Source organism: Lithobates pipiens, unplaced genomic scaffold (assembly GCF_037356315.1).
Source record: "Lithobates pipiens isolate NorthernLeopardFrog02 unplaced genomic scaffold, aLitPip1_a1.2 Scaffold_24, whole genome shotgun sequence".
NCBI lineage: Eukaryota > Metazoa > Chordata > Amphibia > Anura > Ranidae > Lithobates > Lithobates pipiens.
The window spans coordinates 1,968,429-1,989,475 of NW_027507786.1; the positions used below are offsets into that span (position 1 = coordinate 1,968,429).

Below are 21,047 nucleotides of genomic sequence, written 5' to 3' on the forward strand. Positions count from 1 at the left end.
AAGATGTCTGAGATTTGTTGCAGTTATGTGTGGTGGTTTATCTCGACGATATCCCCTTATTTGCAGATGTCTGATGTCTGTTGTGTGCTTCAGAAACTAAGAAAGAACAATCTCTATTGTAAATTGGTGAAGTGTGAATTCCACCAACAGGTTAAATTCCTGGGTTATGTAATTTCCACTGCTGGTTTTTCGATGGACCCAGAGAAACTTTCAGCAGTCCTATAGTACCCATGGGTTTACGTCCTCTGCAGCGTTTTCTTGGCTTTGCCAACTATTATCGGAAGTTTATTCATAACTTCTCATCTCTGGTCAAGCCTCTGACTGATATGACCAAAAAGGACGGCAACCCACAGAGTTGGTCTCCGGAGTCCATTAAAGGGGTTGTAAAGGTTCGTTTTTTATTTTCTAAATAGGTTCTTTTAAGCTAGTGCATTGTTGGTTCACTTATCTTTTCCTTTGATTTCCCTTATAAATGTTTTTTTTTTCTTTGTCTGAATTTCTCACTTCCTGTTCCTCCTCAGTAAGCTGTTCAGTAAGCTGTTCTGGCTTACTAACCACCGCTCCGATGATGGTGTGAAGTTTACTGAGGAGAAACAGGAAGTGGGATATTCAGACAAAGAAAAAAAACATTTAGAAGGGAAATCCAAGGAAAAGGTAAGTGAACCAAAAATGCACTAGCTTAGAGGAACCTATGTAGAAAATAAAAAACAAACCTTTACAACCCCTTTAAGGCCTTTGAGAGTCTCAAGGCTGCCTTTGTTTCTGCTCCTGTGTTGGCACATCCTGATCCTACATTACTTTTTATCCTTGAGGTTGATGCTTCTGAGACTGGAGTTGGCGCCCTTCTATCTCACCCTACCTCTGAGGGCGCTATGCATCCGTGTGGCTACTTTTCCAAGAACTTGTCACCTGCGGAGTACAATTATGAGATTGGTGACAGAGAGCTGTTAGCGATCATTTTAGCCCTGAAAGAATGGAGACACCTCCTCGAAGGTACCACTGTGCCGGTTCTCGTTCTTACTGACCATAAGAATCTCACATTCTTGTCTGAGGCTAAACGTCTCTCTCCCAGAAGGGCGCAATTGGCTTTTTTCTTGTCAAGTTTCAATTACATTGTCTTGTTCTTACCCGCTACTAAGAATGTAAGGGCTGATGCCTTGTCACGACAATTTTCCTCCACTTCCAAGTTGGAGTCAGTTCCGGTTCCTGCGATTCCTCCTGATCGTATTCTGGCTACGTTTCGCACCAGTCTTACTTCTCCTTTGGGTGACAAAATTCTTGCTGCTCGGGTCCATGCTCTTCCTGAGAAACCTTGTGACCGCTGCTTTGTCGCTGAGAGTCTCCGTACTGCAGTGCTCCATACTTACCATTCTCCCAAGGCAGCTGGCCACCCTGGGAGGAATCAACTCTTTTGGGCCATTTCCCAACCATTCTGGTGGCCTAGTCTACGGGCTGATGTAAACGCTTCGTAGCTGCTTGTTCCGTGTGTGCTCAGAGTAAGACTCCACGACACCTTACCGTGGGCCTCCTACAAACCATACCCATGGAGAGAAGCCCTGAACCCACCTGTCTATGGATTTCATTGTGGAGTTACCCAACTCCCAGGGCAGCACAGTTATCCTTATGGTGGTTGACCGGTTCTCGAAAATATCTCATTGTATTCCACTTAAGGAATTGCCCACTTCTAAGGAACTGGCTTCCATTTTTGCTCGGGAGATCTTTTGCTTACATGGGCTACCCAAAGTGATTGTCTAAACTGCTGGTAACAAAAGTGAGTACACCCCTAAGTGAAAATGTCCAAATTGGGCCCAAAGTGTCAATATTTTGTGTGGCCACCATTATTTTCCAGCACTGCCTTAACCCTCTTGGGCATGGAGTTCACCAGAACTTCACAGGTTGCCACTGGAGTCCTCTTCCACTCCTCCATGATGACATCACAGAGCTGGTGGATGTTAGAGACCTTGTGCTCCTCCACCTTCTGTTTGAGGATGCCCCACAGATGCTCAATAGGGTTTAGGTCTGGAGACATTCTTGGCCAGTCCATCACCTTTACCCTCAGCTTCTTTAGCAAAGCAGTGGCTGTCTTGGAGGTGTGTTTGGGGTCATTATCATGTTGTAATACTGCCCTGGGGCCCAGTCTCTGAAGGGAGGGGATCATGGTCTGCTTCAGTATGTCACAGTACATGTTGGCATTCATGGTTCCCTCAATGAACTGTAGCTCCCCAGTGCCAGACCAGGACACTCCCACCACCATGCTTGACTGTAGGAAAGACAGATTTGCCTTTGTCCTCCTCACCTGGTTGCCGCCACACACGCCTGACACCATCTAAACCAAATAAGTTTATCTTGGTCTCATCAGACCACAGGACATGGTTCCAGTAATCCATGTCCTTAGTCTGCTTATCTTCAGCAAACTGTTTGCGGGTTTTCTTATTTATTTAGAAGAGGCTTCCTTCTGGGACGACAGCCATGCAGACCAATTTGATGCAGTGTGCGGCGTATGGTCTGAGCACTGACAGGCTGACCCCCCCACCCCTTCAACCTATGCAGCAATGCTGGCAGCACTCATACATCTATGTCCCAAAGACAACCTCTGGATATGACGCTGAGCACGTGCACTCAACTTCTTTGGTCGACCATGGCGAGGCCTGTTCTGAGTGGAACCTGTCCTGTTAAACTGCTGTATGGTCTTGGCCACCGTGCTGCAGCTCAGTTTCAGGGCCTTGGCAATCTTCTTATAGCCTAGGCCATCTTTATGTAGAGCAACAATTCTTTTTTTTTTTTTAGATCCTCACAGAGTTCCTTGCCATGAGGTGCCATATTGAACTTCCAGTGACCAGTAAGGCCCCATTCACACCTGAGCATAGCGTTTTCAGGCAGAAAATCGCACGATTTTACAGCGTTTTTTGCAGCGTTTTTTACCCCAATTTTGTGTAGGGCAAAAGGTCACCAATGTAAAAAGAAGAAAAACGCCCAAATCTGCCCGATTCGAGCGACAAAAAAGTATCCAGAACTTGTTTAAGCTTCAGGCGTGGGTGTAGGCCAATATGGCGGCCTATCGTAGTCAGCTTGCCATTTGATGAATAGTACAGATGGTCGAGGGGGCGTGACAGGATGTGCAGAGTGGAGTGAGTGAGTGCGTGAAGACGCTGTGTGTGTCTCCCTCCCTGGCCCCCATGGCGAAAGCGTGGTGTGCTTAAAAATTACGGCCGGGTACAGCAAGAGAAGGGTCGGAGCTGAGCAGCCTGGCAGCATAGCAGGACGCTGGACGGGAGGAGGAGCGACGGCTTTGCATCACCTTGGTGTGTGGAGATCTCGGAGATGCTCGCTGACCCCTGCTGAATTCCGCTGATTTCCGGGTTCCGTATCCTGACGGCCGCAGAGAAGGACGAGCCCACGAATACTCCCGACCAACGCCGAACCCCTCGGACCGAGAGACGCCGCTCACAGTATCGAGTAGTTCCGAACGCTCCCCCGCTCCCCGGTAAGCCGCGACAGGAGGAAGGAGGTAAGCGGCGGGATTGTGGGGGAGGAAGAAACCGGCTGACTGAGGGGCATTGCAAGCAGAGGCTTGGTGGAGCAAGTAGGGATACAGTGAAGCTCGTGGGCCGGTAACAGTTAAATAGGCACCGAAGGGGGTAAGAAAGTCCTGTATCCCCCTGTTAGTTTTCTTTTTTTTTTTTTTTTCCTCCTCTCCCTCTGGATGTTTGGATGCCCGGACTCTACCGCCCTGTGTGTGAGGCTGTTATAGGAGAAAAAAAAAAAGGGGAAACAAACCCCCGAACATTTTGTATGCAGTGTTCAGGAAAATCAGACTTTGGGAACCTGTGGTCTGTGGACTGACTGTGAGTCCAGCTCAGTACTGCGCTAATGTAACAACTGAACTATATGTATTAATTGAAGGACGGTGTCTGGGTAATAACGGGCTGAACGGTACACGAGCTGATGTGAGCAAAATAAAAGTGTGTGGTGTTTTGAAGCCTAGAAAAATCAAGAAAACAGGAAGAGTCTGTGATACCTGAAATGTACACTGGGAAACGGCTTTCACCGCATTTAAAGTTTATTGTTTGGTGGGCGGCAGGGTTAAAATCCTTTTAAACTGTGCTATACCCAGGATTGTTCTGAAGGAAGCGGCGAGAAAGGGAAAGTAATATGCAGCACCTGCGCTCAGCAAAAGAAAGGGGGGAAAAAAGTTCGCAACAGTCCGCCACAGCAGCCAAATTAGAACAATATGCTCATAACCCTGCACAGTCTTCTCAGACTCCTGCAAAAAAAGGACAGTCAAAGGTGCAGCAAGGTGTAATGACCGAAAGGAAAAGTATGGGACAGTCAAACATTAATATTAATACGCAGGCTGGAGCAGGGGCAAAATCCTCAGTAAATAAAAATGCGGATGCAGGGGAACAGCATACAGAAACTATAACAGGCGACTCCCCCTTGATAGAAAAAGAGCCAACTATAAAGGACGTGCTATTGGCCGTAAATGCATGTAACATCTCTCTGAAAGAACTTTGTAAACAAATGAAGGGAGTGAAGGAGGATCTACTAGTGGTAAGGCAAGACCTACAGAAAGTGGTGGAAAGAACGACCGAACTCGAGACGAGGACTAGTAGACTAGAAGATGATACAACCTTCTTAATTAAAGAAGTAGAAGGCTTGAAGGAGCAGTTTAGTAGTTATAGTACAAGAATGGAAGAAATGGAAAACAGGCTCCGGAGGGACAATGTGCGAATAGTGGGACTTCCTGAAAAAAGCGAGGGTGTAAACTCTGCTGAATTTATGGAGCATCTTTTGGTTGATCTGTTCGGAAGGGAGGCTTTTTCGACAACATTTTCTATAGAGAGGGCACATAGGGTACCCTTTAGAGCCCCACCTGAGGGGGGGCGCCCTAGGCCATTACTGATGAAATTACTCAATTATAAAGTTAAAGTGGTGTTATTACGGAAAGCAAGGGAAATGGGGAATGTATTGTATAGGGGTGTTAGAATTTCATTATACTCTGATTTTTCCCCAGAACTCCAGAGAAAAAGGGCAGAGTTCTTTCAGGTGAAACGCAAGCTACAGAAGCTTAGTGTGTCATATGCTCTTCTTTATCCGGCAAAGTTACGGATTAATGCTCTAGGACATACTCAGGTTTTCTGCTCCCCAATGGAAGTGGAAAAATGGATAGAGGAAAATAAAGAAAAATTTTAGCCCCTGGGGACCGTGGCTAGGAGGGTGCTGGGAAGATAGGAAGAGTTGGGGGGGTATAGTATGCATGGTTCTTTTTTTTTTTTTTTTTGTGTGAAAGGGGGGGGGTGGGAGGGAGGCAACACACAGCGAGGGTAACAGGTGTGGGTGGTGAATAGGTTGTGAAGAGAGTGGTATATGGTCACTAATAGCCCCTTGGGTAACACCTGGGAAGGTGGGGGAGGGGGTAGAATGGGAGGGGAGGGAAGAAAAGGGGGGAGGTTGAGGGTGGGAAAAAAATATATGTTTGCACTAGAAGAAGTTCAGGAGATAATCCAAATAAAGAAAGGATACAAAGTTAGGGGTGGTAAAATATGGGGTGGTAAAAAACAAGGAAAATCTGTTGGTTTCACGGGGAAAAATGGTAATAAACAATTATATAGTATAATTCACGTTAAGAGACACATAATATATGAAATAATGATGATGTTTGGGAAATTTATTGTTACCGTATATACTCGAGTATAGGCCGACCCGAGTATAAGCCGAGGCCCCCAATTTACCCCCAAAAAACTGGGAAACCTATTGACTCGTGTATAAGCCGAGGGTGAGATATGCCTGTCCATCCCTGTGTGTCCATCCATCCATCCATCCCTGTGTGTGTGTCCATCCGTGTGTGTGTGTGTGTGTGTGTGTGTGTGTGTGTGTGTGTGTGTGTGTGTGTGTGTGTGTGTGTGTGTGTGTGTGAGGCCTTGTGTGTCCAGCCTACCTGTGTCCCCAGCCTCCGTCCGGTCCCGAGCCTCCGTCCGGTCCCGTCCCGTCCCGAGCCGAGCCTCCGTCCGGTCCCGTCCCGTCCCGTCCCGAGACTCCGTCCGGTCCCGTCCCGTCCCGAGCCGAGCCGAGCCTCCGTCCGGTCCCGTCCCAGGATCACCGCTCTTCGTCGGCGCCCATTTTCCTGTTCAAATGCCGCGCCTCCCTGTCTGTGATAGGCGGAACACAATTTCCCAGCAGTCTGTGTTCCGCCTATCACGGCCATCCTTTCATCCTCGTCCGTAGTACGAGGATGAGCGGATGTCCGTGATAGGCGGAACACAGGCTGCTGGGAAATTCAGTGTTCCGCCTATCACAGGCGAAGGCGGAGCCGGAGGCGCGGCTTTTGAATTAGAATAGAATGGCCGCTGTCTGTCTGCTCGACACGCTGATCGAGCAGGCAGACAGCGATGACTCGAGTATAAGCCGAGGGGGGCACTTTCAGCCTCAAAAAAGAGGCTGAAAATCTCGGCTTATACTCGAGTATATACGGTATACTGTGGTTTAATAATAGGGGAGGTTGGTATAATTTAATTAAAAGGGTGGGAGTGGATCCTAGCAGTGTTTTCATAAGACTGTTCATCGTATCCTCTCTCCATCCTGTTTCACTTCCCTTTTTCATCTATTGGTGTTAATGCAGGATGGAAAAATTAAGGTAGGCTCCTGGAATGTGAGGGGCCTGGGGACGCAGGTGAAACAAAAAGCGGTGCTTTCAAGGTTGGAGGGATATGGAGCAGGGTTGTTATGTCTGCAGGAGACTCATTTAAATAGAGATACAATATACCGGTTGCAGAGTAGAAAATACCAATCTCAATACCATTCTGTTTACTCGACATATAGTAGAGGGGTGAGTGTCCTGGTAAGAACAGGGGTGAATTTTGTATGTAAGCGGGTTAGCCTGGATGAAAAGGGTAGATACATTTTCTTACACTGTTTAATTGAAAATAGAGAATGCATGCTGGCAAATATTTATATTCCCCCACCATTCAAAATGGAAGTGCTTTTTAAATTACAGGACTTCCTAGTTGGGATAGATGGTGTTCCTATAATAATAGTAGGGGATTTCAATACGGTTTTAGATATTAAAGTTGATAGATTCCCAGAAAAAAAACTGGTGGAATCGGTTGGGCAGGGGAGAATGGGTCAGTACCTGGAAGAGGTAGGACTGCTGGACTTATGGAGAACCGGGAATCCAGGAGTCCGGCAGTATAGTTGTCACTCGGTAGCGCATTCTACACTATCCAGGATTGATATGATACTGGGGAATGACCTTGCCCTACAAATGGTGGAAAAGATTGAATACCAGCCCAGGGGGATTTCAGATCATTCTCCAGTGATAGTAGCATTGAAAATGAGAGAACGAAGGGTACAGAGGGCGTGGAAATTGAACCCGCTTTGGTTGGAACTAATAAAAAAAGAGACGGAAGAACGCCCTGAGAGAATCCAGTGGGAGCTAAAAGAATTTCTAAAAAATAATCGGGGTACAGTAAGGTCAGGGATCCTATGGGATACTCTGAAAGCTTACCTGAGGGGTCTGCTGATCCAATCAATAGCAAAAATAAATAGAAAATCCAAGGAGCAGGAGGTAAGAATAGGTAGAGAAGTGCTGGAGGCTGAAAGAGATTTTATTAGTGACCCCATCCAGGGTAAGAAAAAAATCTGGTTAGACAAACAAGAAGAATTTAGGTTAATAACCCTGAAGAAAGTGGAGATACAACATCAGTTACATCGGCAAGTCTCCCTTGCTGAAGGGGAAAGTATGGGAAAAATGTTAGCACAACTGGTGAAGAACAACATGGGCCCCTCTTCAATCCCGGCGATTAGGACAACTGAGGGAGAAGTTATAACGGAAACTGGGAATATATGTCAAGTATTTGGAGGATATTATAAAAAACTTTATACTGCACAAAAAGTGGGGATGGATGAGCAGATGGAAACATTTTTAGGCCACCTAGAGGTACCATGTCTGACACAAGAAGAAAGAGAAGAACTGGAAGCCCCTATAACTCTGAAGGAACTTCAGGAAGCAGTTGCGAGTATGCCAAATCAGAAATCGCCTGGGCCAGATGGGCTACCGATTGAAGTTTATAAAAACTATGGCGAGATACTGCTTCCTGAGCTTCTGGAGATGTTAAGAGGAGCATATGGGGAGGGTAAACTGCCACCATCAATGATGGAGGCAGTTATAATCTTGCTGTACAAAGAAGGAAAGGACTCACTAGATGTAGCAGCATATAGACCAATCTCTCTCTTGTGCACTGATACAAAGATACTGATAAGGTTCTAGCGATTAGGCTTAATCGAGTTATAGCAAGATTAGTCCATACGGACCAAACAGGGTTCATTGCCAATAGGTCAACTAGTATAAATATTAGAAGAGCGTTCTTGAATCTTCAGATCCCAACGGATAATGATACCCCGGGGGCAGTTGTGGCATTGGACGTAATGAAAGCATTCGATAGTGTAGAATGGGGATATATATGGAAAGTCTTGGAGAAATTTGGCCTGGGTCCTTTTTTTATAGGATGGATTAGGATGCTATACGATAAACCTAGCGCTAGATTAAAAATTAATAACGAGTTCTCTGATAAAATAGAGCTGGGGAGAGGGATGAGGCAGGGGTGCCCATTGTCGCCCCTGCTCTTTGTGTTGGCTATAGAGCCTTTGGCATGTGCAATCAGAGCAAACCGGGAAATAGTTGGATTTTTGAGAAAAACGGGGGAGGAAAAAATCTCTCTCTATGCAGATGATATCCTGTTATTTCTGGGGGATATGAGGCACTCACTGCCAAAGGCAATAGGATTGGTGCAAGGGTTTGGAGGCTTCACAGGACTGGAGATTAATTGGGAAAAGTCGGAATGTCTTCCGTTAGACCCAACTGGTCAACAAACAGCCCTGGGAATCCCCCAAATGGCAACAGTAGATAAGCTGAAATATCTGGGAGTAACCCTGACAAGGGATCCTAACCAGTATATAAATTATAATCTAGTCCCATTAGTGGTTAAGTTTAAACAAAAAATTGCTATATGGAAGAGAATGCCTCTCTCGGTGGCCGGTAGATGCAACCTGATAAAAATGATATGGATGCCCCAACTTTTATACATATTGCATAATTCCCCTATATGGATTAATAGATGTTGGTTTAATAAGATCGAGATGCTGTTTAGGGAATTAATATGGAAGGGAGGACAGGCTAGATTGAGGTTGCGGATGCTCCAGCTACCGGGAGAGGAAGGTGGTTTCGCAGTCCCCCACCCGGAGTGCTATTTTTGGTCATCCCAATTACAACAGTTAGGGGGAATAGAAGAGGTGAATGGTGGAACCCCAAACGGGATATTAGTATTAATAGGCTCCCCGCATAGAACGTTGATTGAGACCCTGGAAGCGGATTCATTCCAGTATAGATGCCCCACAGTAAAAATGATGATAAAACTATGGGATATAGTTAAAAAAAAAATGGGATACAGTAAAATAACAAAGTTTACACCCCTTTGGAATAATAAGAAGCTACAAGAAATATGGTGGGTTGGAAAAATTGTAGAATGGGAAAAATGTGGTATTGTAAGGTTGAGTCAGCTATATGGAGGTAGGGGTTTTAAATCTTTTAAACAATTACAAAAAGAATTTAAGTTACCACAAAAGTCGTTTTATGCTTATATACAAGTAAGGCACGCTTTAAAGACCCAGCTTGGAAATGTAGTATCAACATGGGAAGAACTGTCCCTGTTACATCTAGTAGCACAAGTAGGACCCACTAAAGGATTAATATCTAAATTTTATGCCCAGTTGGGTGCACAGATTAATTGTGAGAAGAAAGGGAGGGTTGAGAAAGGGAAATGGGAGCAAGACATAGGTAATATAACACGAGCGCAGTGGAAAAATATTCTAGAGGCATGTCCAAAAGTCTCAGTCTCTCCCCCCCATAAGATATCTCACTTGATGGTAATTAATAGAGCTTATTATACCCCCCAGAGATTATTTAGATTTGGTAAGAGAGCAGACGATTGCTGTCCTAGGTGTGGGGGGACAGGAAATTTAATACATATGCTCTGGAAATGTCCTAAATTATTTAGATATTGGGAAGGAGTGGTAGAAACACTAAGCAGAGTCTTTAGGACGGTAATAGAATCAAACCCCATAGTGTGTATCCTGGGATATAGAGACGAGAAAGCAGAGAGAAAGGGAGTAACTATCGTAATTCTAAGATGCCTATTTCAAGCTAGAAGAATGATTGCTAGAAGATGGCAATCAAATCTAGCTCCTACAATAGAGGATTGGGTGAGCGCTGTAAACGAATATCTATGTAAGGAGAGAGCGGTATATGCAAAACGAAATAACCTAAAAGAGTTTAACAGAAACTGGCGAGATTGGTTAGTAGAGATGCATACCCCAGTCTAAAACACATTAGGAAAAGGGAGTAGAGAAGGGGGGGGGGATGGGAACTGGGTGCGGGTAGGGTAGAGGCTAATAAAGGTATTAGAATTACTACAACACATTACAACACAAGTATGTTACATTGAAGGTTAAAAGCACAAATATATACACTTGAGAGGGGGAGGGGGGGTTGTAAAGATATAAAGGGAGGGAAGGAGGGAGGGGGGTATATTAATAGGAAAAATGTTGGAAGAGTAAAAAGAGTCGAGGAGGGGTAAAGGGGGTTATAGTACTGTCTAGATAATGTTTTCATTTTCCTTTTTTTCTGTTCTTCTTATTAAATTATACTCGTTGTATGGATGTATACTTATTGCCCCCTTCTTCCTGGCACTTTAAAACCCAGACTCCTGGTTGGAAGGAATATGTAATGAACTGTTGGCAATTTTATTTGAAAAAGGTGTTTTGTATAGTCTGAAAATTTAATAAAGATTAAATAAAAAAAATAAAAAAAAAAAAGCTTCAGGCGTTCGGCTTCAGGTAACTTGGAGTAGAGATGTGAACTATCTCCATTGAGAATAATAGAAACGCTCAGGTGTGAATGGGGTCTAAGAGAGTGAGAGCGATAACACCACCAAATTTAAAATATTTACAAAAACGTGTGGAATGTGCTTACTTTTGTGAGATACTCTTATCTATCTATCTATCTATCTATCTATCTATCTATCTATCTATCTATCTATCTATCTGTTATAGTTCTCCTATATAAAATATGAGTCCTTCAATTGTTTAACCCTATGATGTGTCTGTGATCTCTCCTAGGAACATATGTCTCCTCTCATTGCACTGTGAACCATGGTCCGGGGTCATGTTTACCATGTACTCCAGGGAAGGATTTCGCTGCCGGACCCCATGGAATGGAGTGGTGCTTGGCATGTCACCCCTGTAGATTTGATGGTAGATTTTCATAGTAAAGTTATGGATATTTAGATCATACTGTTTTACCGTAAAGAGCTGTCTTTAGTACAAGGTATCAGAAATATTTTTCTGACTTTTTGTCTTGCTGTCGGTCCGGGTACAACTTAAATGTGGGATTTCAGTATTATTGACAGAACAACAATCTAGTGCATGGATAAAAATAAATAAATTGCGGCGCTGCCAGCAAAATAAACTCAAAAGGAAAAAAAAATATTGTCTCAAAACATATATGGTTGAAAAAAAGTGAATCCACCTCACTAAGTGATAGATGTGCAATATAGGGCAATCAATGTAGTATCTAATACAATAATAAATGTGCATAAATAAAACGATCATGCATAAATAAATGACACAATCAGAATAGCAAAAAAAGTGGTTGAAATTATATGTGCAAACAATGCAATAAGCAATAGGTAGTGCTCCTTAATCAAGTCCATGCAATTGCTTCGTGAACAAACATCAAAGTCCATGCACAAAAAAGTGACTTCCAAACACGTGATTGTCCAGCGACTAACTTCAGAGCCAAAAGCCACCAGTTTCCCCCAGCCTCTCACCTCATATGCTTAGTATACAGACACTGTATGCAAGCGGAAGCTAATCCATCATCATCCGTCCAGCAGATAGTATACACCTGTACAATCCTTTCCCAGGTTCTTCACATAGCTCCCATTATAGTCACTTACATCAAAGTAGAAAACAGGAGTAACGTAGTACAATCCGAACTTCCGGTCTCGGCCGCGACCGTAAGTAATGAGTGTAACACAGCTCTTCCCTGACGCGTTGCGTCATGACCTCGTGACTTTTCAAAGGGTAATCACCCTTTGAAAAAGTTCGGATTGTACTACGTTACTCGCTGTTTTCTACTTTGATTAAGTGACTATTTATCTTATTAAATCGCTATATTCAAATACTACACATGAGAGCCCCTCTGTCCTTTTATTCCATGCTCTATGTACCGCCCACTATAATGGGAGCTATGTGAAGAACCTGGGAAAGGATTGTACAGGTGTATACTATCTGCTGGACGGATGATGATGGATTAGCTTCCGCTTGCATACAGTGTCTGTATACTAAGCATTTGAGGTGAGAGGCTGGGGGAAACTGGGGTGCACCTGTTTGGCTCTGAAGTTAGTCGCTGGACAATCACGTGTTTGGAAGTCACTTTTTTGTGCATGGACTTTGATGTATGTTCACGAAGCAATTGCATGGACTTGAATTAAGGAGCACTACCTATTGCTTATTGCATTGTTTGCACATATAATTTCAACCACTTTTTTGCTATTTCTGATTGTGTCATTTTTTATGCATGATCGTTTTATTTATGCACATTTATTATTGTATTAGATACTACATTGGATTGCACTATATTGCACATCTATCACTTAGTGAGGTGGATTCACTTTTTTCACCATATATGTTTTGAGACATTATTTTTTTCCTTTTGAGTTTATTTTGCTGGCAGCGCCGCAATTTATTTATTTTTATTTATATTACTTTTAGTGCTGAGATCACTATTTCTTGCCGGCTGCTTCCACACACTTATATATTTATATATATTTACATATATTGACTTTACACATTTTTTAGGTTTTTTTCCCTACACATTCATTAGTGAGGTGAAGCGCATTAGCACTTTTCATTTATAATCTAGTGCATGGATGTCTATAAACCCTGCCAGCTGGGGGTGACATTTCTGTACAGTATTAGAGTCCCCACCAGAGTCCCTCCTTACATCAGGGTCCCTATCAGAGTCTCTTGTTACATCAGGGTCCATTTCAGAGACACTTGTTACATCAGAGTCCATATCAGCATCCCTTGTTACATCAGGGTCCATATCAGAAGTCCTTCTTACATCAGGGTCCCTATCAGAGTCCCTCCTTACATCAGGGTCCATATCAGAGTCCCTCCCTACATCAGGGTCCCTATTAGAGTCCCTCCTTACATCAGGGTCCCTATTAGAGTCCCTCCTTACATCAGGGTCCCTATCAGAGTCCCTCCTTACATCAGGGTCCCTATCAGAGTCCCTCCTTACATCACGGTCCCTATCAGAGTCCCTTGTTATATCAGGGTCCCTATCAGAGTCCCTTGTTACATCAGGGTCCATTTCAAAGACACTTGTTACATCAGAGTCCATATCAGTATCCCTTGTTACATCAGGGTCAATATCAGAAGTATGTTCTCTGATTGGATGTGGGGGGGGGGGGGGGGGGGGGGAGAGGCTGCTCCATGTCAAGATCACTTCTTTGTCAATGAAAAAAATGCAAAACATTCTCTGAATGGTGATTGTGCCAAGCGGGCAACCTCCTGTGGGCACAATGCAGCAAGACAGCTGCTGGGCACGAGACCTGAAAGCAAGTGAAGATCACTGGAGTTGCGAGGGGGAAAAGGACATTACAAGGAGGCAGAAAAACTCAGTAAGCCCGGGTTCACACTGCCCGTGACTTCCGCACGAATTTGAAGTCGGACCCCATCGCAAATTCTTTGCAAAACTTGCATGCTGCTTCTTTAACAGAAATCAATGCAAGTCATATCAAAAGTAGCGCAGGATCCTTCTTCTAAGTCGGAGCGCCTCAAGTCGCACTGATTAGAACGGTTCCATTGCACTGAATGGGGTCTGACTTCTGATGTCACATGCCCTCCAATGTCGGTGTGATTCTTGCATCAGTGTGAACCGGGCCTAAAAATAAAGATTTCATGAAAAATAGATTACAGGCCCATGAAGTGGTTGGTGTGTATGAATCATTTCTGGAAAATAAGAATTTTATTTAGTGTCACTTTAAAGCCCGACGCCTGCAAAGAAAGGTTTTCCTGTACAGTTGAGCCGTGTCCACACTCACCCGAGCCTCCACTCCACCAGCAAACAGCACTCCCTGTGTTCCAATGGTGGATCGTTCCTGATGTCCTCATATCCATGACATTAGGAACAGTCCACCGCACAAGACCGCTAGACCACAGGGAGGGCGGCAGGTGCTGCAGACACCGGTCTTGTGTGCGGAGGATTGGAGGATCGGGTAAGTATATCTGTGTTCTTCCATTGCCTAGACCAGGGATCTGCAATTAGCGGACCTCCAGCTGTTGCAAAACTATGCCTCTGTCTCTAGGTGTCATGCTTGTGGCTGTCAGAGTCTTGCTATGCCTCATGGGACTTGTAGTTCTGCAACAGCTGGAGGTCCGCTAATTACATATCCCTGCCCTAGACAAAACCAAGCAGCTAACCCATGTAATAAGGGCACAGCCCCACTGCATGGGAACATTTTTTGCCCAAGGCCGGGCTTTAAAGAAACACTGATAAAAAAAAGCAATGCTTTCTTATGCCGCGTACACACAACCAGACTTTTCGACGGACTAGGTCCGACGGTCTTCCCGACAGACTTTCCGCGGCGTTCCGATGGACTTTCCGAACAAACGGACTTGACCAAAAACAAGCACACCAAAGTCTGACGGATTCGAACGTGATGACGTACGACCGGACTAGAATAAAGAAGTTTATAGCCAGTAGCCAATAGCTGCCCTAGCGTCGGTTTTCGTCTGTCGGACTAGCATACAGACGAGCGGATTTTTCGACCGGACTCGAGTCCATCGGAAAGATTTAAAACATGTTTTAAATCTAAAGTCTGTCTGATTTTTAGACAGCAAAGGTCCGATGGAGCCCACACAAGATCGAATTGTCCGGTGGATTCGTTCCGTTAGACCTTTGCTGTCGAAAAGTCCGGTCATGTGTACGCGGCATTACCGTCCTTTCATTGTAGAATGTCTGCTGCAAAATGACAGGTGCACTTTCAAAAAAATGTATCAATGAGTCTGCGTGTGCTTACTGAATATGTGTTTTTTTTTCCCCATAGATCAGGTCCAAGTCGCAGATTGTACAGCCACTGAAGATTATCGGTGTCAGTGCAAACCGAACACCTTCTGCACTGATAACTGCCACCTCTACTGCAAGAAATGTACCAGGTAACCCTCACCATATACAAGGGGTGGTCATAGATGGTCAAACAGTTCACTGATATACACTGTATTGTCAAAAGTATTGGGGGCACCTGCCTTTACCCGCACAATAGGTGTGCGCAGCCTGTTGCATTAAGGTGTGCACCCCAAAGCTTAAACACACATGAACGCCACCTGCTGTCACATGGAGGAGGCTCCGATGGTGGGAGATAGTTGATTGGGAGCATATTATGCTACACTCTAAATACGAGTCTATTGTGTTACAATGGTTGAACCTAGCCTTTAATACAATATGGGCATTTACACTCGCCACTGGCACCCCAAACCATCCACTTGGTGCCACTCCTGGATAATGCTAATGCACATGGGCTAATTAGGGTGTGCCGAGGAACACCCAGCACACACCTGAATATCTGAATAACGTGTCTGGGTTTCAGTCCGCTTGAAACCTGGACACGTGATTCAAAAAGCAAGGGCCATAAAGTCATGGATGAGCGAGTTGGGGTGGAGGAACTTGACTGCCTACACAGAGTCCTGACCTCAAACCAGATTGAACACATTTGGGATGAATTAGAGCGGAGACTGCGAGTCAGGCCTTCTCGTCCAACATCGGTGCCTGACCCCACAAATGGCTTCTGGAAGAACGGTCAAACATTCCCATAGATACACTCCTAAACCTTGTGGACAGCCTTTCCAGAGGAGTTTATAGCTGCAAAGGGTGGGCCAACTCAATATTGAACCCTACGGACTAAGACCTTGTAAACACGGTCGGACATTCTGACGGAAAATGGTCCGATCGGACCGTGTTGTCAAAGAATCCTACTGTGTGTGGGCTCCATCGGACTGTTTCCGTCGGAATACCCGACGGACAAAGTTTAGAGCTGGGCTATAAAACTTCCGACAACATGATCCGATCGGACTTTGTCCATTTGTGTGTAGAGAATTCCGATCAGCAAAGTGCCACGCATGCTCAGATCAAATTCCTAGACCAAAGCTATTGGCTACTAGCCTGAACGTAGTCCGTCGTAACGAAATAACGTCATTACGTTCCGTACGATCGGATTTTCCGACAACTTTGTCCGACCGTGTGTATGCAACACCAGTTTTGACCAAATCCGACGGATTTTGTTGTCGGAATGTCCGACCGTGTGTACAAGGGCTAAGACTGGGAGGCCATTAAAGTTCATGTGCGTGTAAAGCCAGGTGTCCCAATACTTTTGGTAATATAGTGTAGGTTTGTGAGTATAGAATGTTCGGTTAGTATCTGAGTTATTTGTATTTGGAGGACTATGTATTACATGACCAGTCTGTTCTTGTCTGGTTCCAGCTGTCCTGAAGGTCAGTACGAGAGAAGCGGAATGTACACCGACCTCCGACACCGTGTGTGAAGATATTGGTACCCCTCACCCTAAGGCCAATGGGGGTCCTGATGATTGTACGTTACTCTGTGCTTTTCATATCATCTCAATCATTATTACTTGACTGTTCACTAACAATTGCTCTATGTCTTCAGCCTCAGCCCAGATATTAGGTACCATAGAAGTTTTTCTCAATTTCATTATCTTAAAGAAAAACTATAAAGGTTTTGGGTCCTTTTTTAGTCTTTTAATATACAGTGCCTTGCGAAAGTATTCGGCCCCCTTGAACTTTTCAACCTTTTGCCACATTTCAGGCTTCAAACATAAAGATATAACATTTTTATTTTTTGTGAAGAATCACCAACAAGTGGGACACAATTGTGAAGTGGAACGAATCTATTGGATTTTTGAAACTTTTTTAACTAATAAAAAAATGAAAAAGTGGGGCGTGCAAAATTATTCTGCCCCCTTGCGTTAATACTTTGTAGAGCGACCTTTTGCTGCGATTACAGCTGCAAGTCGCTTGGGGTATGTCTCTATCAGTTTTGCACATCGAGAGACTGAAATTCTTGCCCATTCTTCCTTGCAAAACAGCTCGAGCTCAGTGAGGTTGGATGGAGAGCGTTTGTGAACAGCAGTTTTCAGCTCTTTCCACAGATTCTCGATTGGATTCAGGTCTGGACTTTGACTTGGCCATTCTAACACCTGGATACGTTTATTTGTGAACCATTCCTTTGTAGATTTTGCTGTATGTTTGGGATCATTGTCTTGTTGGAAGATAAATCTCCGTCCCAGTTTCAGGTCTTTTGCAGACTCCAACAGGTTTTTCATCCAGAATGGTCCTGTATTTGGCTGCATCCATCTTCCCCTCAATTTCAACCATCTTCCCTGTCCCTGCTGAAGAAAAGCAGGCCCCAAACCATGATGCTGCCACCAACATGTTTGACAGTGGGGATGGTGTGTTGAGGGTGATGAGCTGTGTGCTTTTACGCCAAACATATCGTTTTGCATTGTGGGCAAAAAGTTGGATTTTGGTTTCATCTGACCAGAGCACCTTCTTCCACATGTTTGGTGTGTCTCCCAGGTGGCTTGTGGCAAACTTTAGACAAGACTTTTTATGGATATCTTTGAGAAATGGCTTTCTTCTTGCCACTCTTCCAGAAAGGCCAGATTTGTGCAGTGTACCACTGATTGTTGTCCTATGGACAGACTCTCCCACCTCAGCTGTAGTTCTCTGCAGCTCATCCAGAGTGATCATGGCCTCTTGGCTGCATCTCTGATCAGTCTTCTCCTTGTCTGAGCTGAAAGTTAGAGGGACGGCCAGGTCTTGGAAGATTTGCAGTGCTCTGATACTCCTTCCATTTCAAAATGATCGCTTGCACAGTGCTCCTTGGGATGTTTAAAGCTTGGGGAATCTTTTTGTATCCAAATCCGGCTTTAAACTTCTCCACAACAGTATTACGGACCTGCTGGTGTGTTCCTTGGTCTTCATGATGCTCTCTGCGCTTTCAACAGAACCCTGAGACTATCACAGAGCAGGTGCATTTATACAGAGACTTGATTACACACAGGTGGATTCTATTTATCACCATCAGTCATTTAGGACAACATTGGATCATTCAGAGATCTTCGCTGAACTTCTGGAGTGAGTTTGCTGCACTGAAAGTAAAGGGGCCGAATAATTTTGCACGCACCACTTTTCAGTTTTTTATTTGCTAAAAAAGTTTAAAATATCCAACAGATTTCGTTCCACTTCACAATTGTGTCCCACTTGTTGGTGATTCTTCACAAAAAATAAAATTTTTATATCTTTGTTTGAAGCCTGAAATGTGGCAAAAGGTTGAAAAGTTCAAGGGGGCCGAATACTTTCGCAAGGCACTGTATGTATATTTTCCTTTTAGGGCTTCATTCATACTGGTTGTACTTATCTGTACGCTCGTGTGAAGGGCCATCTTCACCCACCTGGGATGCCCCTAGGTGCCCCTTGCAGAGGGGTTCAGGCAGCCCCATAGAATTAATGACAGGTGGTTGGCTGGCTGTATGGACTTCCCTGTGCATTGCTGAGTGCACATCGGTGAGGGTCCGATGTACGGATCAGGATGCGTACAGATTGCGTTCTGATCTGTGTATCGGACACACGTGGATGTACATGCCGAGATGCATGTGATGGTCTGTGGAGGTCCGTGCAGCCAGTCATTGAATCAAAGGACTACCAGCACGTCTCTGCAAGGGACACCTATGCATCCTGGGCAGCTGGTGACGCACCTTCACACGGTGTACAGATCGGTATGCCCATGTGAATGAGTCCTTAGTGTGAGGACAGCGGTCTTACTTTCCCTGTCTCCTGGAGTAGACATCCTCCATTAGAGGGATTCTGCTTGGTTTGGTTGAGTTGAGTGTTTGAGGGTTTTGTTTAGAAGAAGGTCATGTTAAACTCATTTATGTCATCAGGAGCTGGTGCTTTAGATGGGCAGTGATGCCCGATGCCCGGTAGGCTGGGCTCCTGATCATGTGAAACTGTTTGTCTACACAGTGCTGATGTCATCAGATTCCGACCTGACCGTGCGCTAGTGGTGTGTGTGCATGTATGTGTGTGTGTGTGTGTGTGTGCATGTATGTGTGTGTGTGCATGTATGTGTGTGCGCATTTATATATGTGTGCTTATATATACAGTATGTGTGTGTTTATATGTGTGTGCATATGTGCATTTATATATGTGTGTGCTTACATGCGCACACACACATATACTGTATATATCTGCTTAAGGAACGCCTCCTGCACATATACGACGGCAGAATGCCACGGCTGGGCACAAGCACGTACAGGTATGTTGCTCTTTAAGTGCCCAGCCATGGGTCGAGAGCGAGCCGCCACCGGCGCGCTCCCGACTCGGTCCTGAGCTCCGTGGCCCCGGGAACCAGCGGACCCGATCGCCGCTGGTGTCCCGCGATCGGGTCACAGAGCTGAAGAACGAGGAGAGGTCTGTGTAAACAAACCTCTCTCCGTGCTTCCCTGTGTGGCTGTCACCGATCGTCTGTTCCCTGATATAGGGAAAGACAATCAATGACGTCACATGCCAGGCCACACCCCCCTACAATAAAAAAAAACACATAACGTCACACATAACCCCTTCTCGCCCCCTAGTGGTTAACTCCTTCACTGCCAGTGTCATTTACACAGGAATCAGTGCATTTAAATAGCACTGATTGCTATATAAATGACAATGGTCCCAAAAATGTCCGATGTGTCCGCCATAATGTCGCAGTCACAATAAAAATCGCTGATTGCCACCATTACTAGTAAAAAAAAATAATTAATAATGCTATAAAACTATCTATTTTGTAAACGCTATAACTTTTGCGCAAAACAATCTATAATCACTAATTGCGTTTTTTTTAACCAAAAATATGTAGAAGAATAGGTATCGGTCTAAACTGAGGAAAAAAATGTTTTTAATATATTTTTTGGGGATATTTATTATGGCAAAAAGTAAAAAATATAAAAATGTTTTTCAAAATTGACGCTCTATTTTTGTTTATAGCGCAAAAAATAAAAACCGCAGAGGTGATAAACTACCACCAAAAGAAAGCTCTATTTGTGGTAAAAAAAAGGACGTCAATTTTGTTTGGGAGCCACGTCGCTCGACCGTGCAATTGTCAGTTAAAGCTCCGGAGTGCCGAATCGCAAAAAGGGGCCTGGTCCTTTGGCTGCAAATTAGTCTGGGGTGGATATATGCACACACATATAAACACATGCACACACACACACATATATATATATATATATATATATATGTGTATATGCATGTATGTGTGTGTGTGTGCATGTGTTTATATGTGTGTTTGTATTTTATATATATGTGTGTGTGCACATTTTATGTATGCGCTTTTAATCCTGATCCCTTATATGTGTACAGTCAGAACTGATTTTTTTTTGTTTGTTTGTTTTACCGCTTGTTCAGAATACCAGCAAGAAAATGCCATTCCTCTGAAAAGCGATCAATGCTCAGATCGCTTTCAGAGGTATTTGACAGCCAGTATGTTGCCTCCGGACCGCCTGTTTTAACCCCCTAAATACATCACTATGCTGCGTGCAATGCAGACAGTTGCGGGGTGCTTGCAGTGCAGCGCCATTCACCTAGGGGTATACTTCAAGGGCGCCCTGACAGGAAAAAGATTGAGAAACACCGACATAGAGGAACCGATCTCTCCATTTTCCTCCTGCAGGAAGGAGAGGAGGAGAAGCGGGGCGGGATAGAGAGAGATTGGTTCCTTTATATGCAGCCACCCCCACAGCTCCTCCTATGCCGCTTCTTTCTGCAGCCCCCCCCCCCCGTGTGCTCTCCAGCTCCCTCTGTGTGCTCTCCAGCTCCCTCTGTGTGCTCTCCAGCTCCCTCTGTGTGCTCTCCAGCCCCCC

General features: G+C 44.6%; 1 protein-coding gene and 1 long non-coding RNA gene across 5 annotated transcripts in view; one reads left to right on the forward strand and one right to left on the reverse strand.

Moving 5' to 3' along the window:
* LOC143929603 (uncharacterized) overlaps nt 1–21,047 on the forward strand; it is a 76,928-nt gene that overhangs the window by 21,379 nt on the left and 34,502 nt on the right. For all 3 annotated transcript variants that reach the window (XM_077453498.1, XM_077453497.1, XM_077453500.1), the window contains exons 3-5: nt 11,173–11,307; nt 15,171–15,279; nt 16,601–16,708. In XM_077453498.1, coding sequence (XP_077309624.1) covers nt 11,206–11,307; nt 15,171–15,279; nt 16,601–16,708 — 319 coding nt within the window. In that variant the 5' untranslated portion in view covers nt 11,173–11,205. The remainder of the gene's footprint in view (nt 1–11,172; nt 11,308–15,170; nt 15,280–16,600; nt 16,709–21,047) is intronic.
* LOC143929604 (uncharacterized) overlaps nt 1–21,047 on the reverse strand; it is a 32,786-nt gene that overhangs the window by 5,457 nt on the left and 6,282 nt on the right. The gene's annotated exons all lie outside the window — the stretch shown is intronic.